The 4,526-nt window shown below is 35.9% G+C and overlaps 1 protein-coding gene across 1 annotated transcript in view; it reads right to left on the bottom strand.

The window, feature by feature from the left end:
* The window catches only part of LOC104528537 (mitogen-activated protein kinase 14), a gene marked incomplete at its 3' end in the record, with an annotated part of 13,568 nt that overhangs the window by 2,034 nt on the left and 7,008 nt on the right, over nt 1–4,526 (bottom strand). The window contains exon 7 of the mRNA XM_010172575.1: nt 3,946–4,017. Coding sequence (XP_010170877.1) covers nt 3,946–4,017 — 72 coding nt within the window. The remainder of the gene's footprint in view (nt 1–3,945; nt 4,018–4,526) is intronic.

Here is a 4,526-nt window from a genome sequence, read left to right as displayed (position 1 = left end):
TGAACTCCAGTACTCCTTCAACTACAGGACCTACCACGTCCCAGAGAAATGAGCTGCAAGCAATTAAAGACAGAAAAAAACAGTAAATACAAAGCAAAATAATAAAAAAAACAAACCACATGTGCATGGAGAAGGAAAGTGCAGCATGCAAACCCCAAACGCCATCACCAGGGGATCCCCAACGACCGACTGAGGAGTTTCAGTGACTCTAAAATTCAGGAAACAACCTGCCATGGTGACAGGCACTGTAGGATTGTGAGAGTTCACCCAGCCAAAGCAAAGTTCAGAAGTTTTTAGCTGCCATCACAAGCAAGAATAAGATATTTCAGAAGAATATGTAATTTCAGACTGGTTAGTTATCATGGAAGCACCTGAATAAAAATAATGAATTTTTTTTAGCTATATAATTGATAAAACTAATATCTTGAGACAAAAGCAAGAAGAATATGAATTTTTCAGGTGTCCAACAGGAGCAGTTTACAGCTTCTGAGCACGTAGAATACACAACCACATCAAAATACTTTTCAGGGTTTAAAGGGAATACAATCAACTTAAAAGATATTAAAAAAAAGAGAGAAAATTGGCTAAACTAGTACAAAACATTCAAGATATTCTTATTTCTACTTTATATCATTTTAATGCAAGTCAAATTGGCAAACTTAAAACCGACTTTCCTACTTATTTGCACGAATCATTCACATTACAAGAGCTGTAAAATAATTAGGAATATACATTTTTAACAGAAACCAATCTTGGTATAAGATAGATACAATAATAACAAAAACAAAGCCTCTAGCTATACCTCACATTACAAACCCAAAGGACTCTGGTTTTAATTACCTCAAATTTTTTTTGTCTCTGACTAGTCTTTCCCACAATCTTGCTCCCCTTTTCCACCTCCTGGCAGAGGAGCTATTTAATATGTTGCCAATATTAAAAATCCATCTTTCACCCAAATATTTCCACCCATAGATTACAATAGGAATAATTCCATTAGTTTACATTCAGATTTAAATTAGAAATATTGTCATAATCCTGCAGAATTAAGCCCATATTAATCATAGGGGGGTTTTTTTAAGAGTATCTACAATTCTTGCTTTAAATCAACAACAACCATGTTCGTAATATCTACAGATTAGGTCCTTCAGAATTTAAAACTAAAATTAAATTCAGCATTAGTTTATCAGTGTCATAATCATCAGAGCATTGAAGATCATCTCAGAAGACAACTTTATTACTTACCAGATAAAATTAACTGTACAGCTTGCCTATACTGAAGCCCCTGACAAGTAATATATGCATCTCCAGGCTGTATAAAGAAATATCTGATGGACTGTAAATAACATCACCCATTTCTGCTAAATCCTTGGTGAAATGGACCAGTATTGCAAACAAGAACCATGTGAACAGGACAATCATCCTGAGCACACTGAAAAGGCATCACCTATTCTGTCACTACTCATTTTCTTTTCAAAGTATGAAGCTATATAATTGATAAAATTAACATCTTGAGACAAAAGCAAGAAGAATATGAATTTTTCAGGTGTCCAACAGGAGCAGTTTACAGCTTCTGAGCACGTAGAATACACAAAGCACATCGCCTCCAACTGCAAAGTGAATTCCCCAGCACTGCAGTGGATTTGGATATACTATATCCTTGGCTACTAGAAGCATGGTAAATATACCTGGAATTAAGCATGTTAATATTAATTGCAAAGTCAGTAAGTCAGCAGTTGCAGAGTGACACTGCAGGAGGAACACAAGCCTCAGCAAATCTGTGGGTAGAAAGAAATTAAGAGCCCAGAAGTACCCAAGAGGATCTACATCTGGAAAATTCCTAAAACTTTCCCCAAAAATCACGCAAAATAAAGATTTCAAAGAGTCTTCCAAGACAGGGAGAAGGTAGAACCCATCGTTATCTTACTTCTGCCTGTTGTCTTCAGATGTCAACAAAACTGGAGTGAAAGTTGACAGCTTGGTCCCTTTCTAGATCCTTGGATAAGCGTTACACAAACAAACAAGATTCACAACCACAAACCCTGCTGCTCCCCTGATAGTTCCAACCTCATGATCAAACAACACATACATTATTTAAAGTGGGCAACCACACACAAAAACTGTAAGAACTACAGTACTACAGAGTTTTATCTACAGTGGGAAAGGATTGGGCCTTGTTTTTCTGAAAATCTCATAAATTCAGCACAGAAAAAGCATTTAATTAAAAAGTGTGACCACCATTTGCCAAAGAAATTGAGCACTTAAGGCAAAGAAGCACAAGCATCTGCTGGGAAATATAAATTAGTAAAGTACCTCAATGTGACAAAGCAAACAATTGAGATCCTAAAAGTAAACTTTATTTTGCACGGCGGATGTTATTGGCTGTAATTCACAGCCAAGAATGCAGCTGGAGAAAAACAAAACTTCTCAGGCTTGGAAGATAACTGTTTCATTCAATTCATAAAGAACACATTGTGAAGCATTTCTGGCATATTGCAAAACCTATTAGCAAATATTTTATGTGCAAATATCAATATTTTTTAAAATCTAAAGTGCTACTAGGGTTAAACAGTGGCAAGAGTTGAAAGACTTTTGCTTTGTTTGAATCAACTATTCTTGATTTCTCCTTTTTTCTTGACAGAACAAACAAAATCTGCCCAAGCCAAATTATACGTGCTAAATCAGCCAAAAGAAATATGGCAACTTTTTTCTAGCTTCTAAGCCACTTTCATGTTAGTTCTGCTTCTGTCCCTGACACCAAAAAAAATACAGCAGAGATGACTAAACAGTAAAGTGTAACAGGGTCAACAAATTTGGAGAGAGATTATGAGATGGAAACAGGCAGAAAAAAGAGGAAAAAAAGGGTAAAGTTAAAGCACATTGAGAAGGGAGATGAAACTGCATCAAAACTGGAATGAAAGCTTTTCCCCTTGCCAGAGTTTTAGAATCTCGATAGTTTCCAGAAGTAACACAGTACACAGAAAGGAAACACTTCCAACACTAGTTTTCTTTTAATCAAATGCTAACATATTTGAACTAACAGATATAAATGCTAATAAATGAATAAAAATTCTTAAAACAAACTGTGGTTGAAAGAATAAACTTCAGTAAAAGGTGGGCAACGTAATTTTACCTGACAAATAAAGTCCAATTTCTTACTAATGAAAAAATCTTGCCAGTATTAAATTAACCCTACGTATTGTGTGGCTGAACATGCAAAAGCTGAAAGCACAACTATTTGCATCCAGTCTCAGCTGTAATTTCCTGGGGAAAATCATGACCAACTCTCACAAAGTCCTCTCATAAATATGCTGAAGTGTCCTATCCTGCCCACTTTGGTACAGCAAAAGAATAATTTTGAAAAAAGATGTTATTCAAGCTTGATTTTTCACATCCATACCACCATCCAGGGAAAGAAGGCTCACAATCTGTTTACACTCAAGCGTGGAAGCGGAACCTAAACATTTCAGAGCAATTTGGAATGAGATCCTTGGCACTAAATCTGCAAACCCACTGCTTTTCACAGCATTTCACCAGGAGACAGAAGAGAGGCCAGAAGGGATGCTTCACATTTGCTAGAAACTTGAAGCATGACAAGATTCAGAGCAGACAGCCTACTCCATGCAGTTATTTTCTACAAACTCAAAAAGCAATGAATTTAAATAAACTTAAAGGACAATAATTCCCAGAAACAAACAACATGTAGTTCTAGTGATGCTAACAGACAATAAAAAAGCAATAATTTGCCTTCTCGCACACTGTGATTGTTTCACGTGCAGCAAAAATCAAGAACTCACCTCATCGTACTGTGAGTAAAAGAAGCCATTAATTTAAAAAACAAACAAACAAAAAGAACCACAACCAAACCCAGAACTTCTTTTCTTGTGAAGTACGTGAAAGTGAAGATCTCTAACTCCCATTTCAGAAAAATGACTTTTAAAAGGATACGGTCTGTACCAGGGAACAACGTTCTTCCAGTCAACAGTTCAGCCATAATGCATCCCACTGACCAAATATCAACTGAACAAAATAAAATAAACAAAACAAAACAACATAATGCAGAAAAAATAAAGTCTCAATAGAATCACTCTATCCAACAAGTACAAACAACTTTATCCTTAAATAACCTTACAGCATTGAAACAATCTGAGATGTGTTGGAAGCTAACTGGTACTGTTCAGTAATTACATCATCTAGGACTTGTCCAGGTAACAGAATAGTAGATCAGGTAAATTTTCCTTCCAGAGCATAACATGCATTGAGCACCAAAGAGCTGGGGAGGAATCTACACAATCAAAGAGGAAAAAACCTGTTCAAGACAACCCTGAGGAATTAATTTGCATATGGCCTTGGATAAATTCTACCCAACCAACCATCAACTATTATACTACAAATACAAGACAAGTCCATACACATGCAAGAGGAAAAGAGAAAAGAAGAATAAGTTGTAAGGAAGGAAATCAGAGTAGCACATTATTTTCTTTGATCCATTTGCTCTCCTGTACAAGAACTATTCTCAGAATTTGCTT

This window comes from Antrostomus carolinensis, unplaced genomic scaffold (assembly GCF_000700745.2).
Source record: "Antrostomus carolinensis isolate BGI_N321 unplaced genomic scaffold, ASM70074v2 scaffold10197, whole genome shotgun sequence".
Lineage (NCBI taxonomy): Eukaryota > Metazoa > Chordata > Aves > Caprimulgiformes > Caprimulgidae > Antrostomus > Antrostomus carolinensis.
The sequence above is the reverse complement of the archived record's forward strand: the minus strand, read 5'-3'. Positions and strand labels throughout refer to the sequence as shown.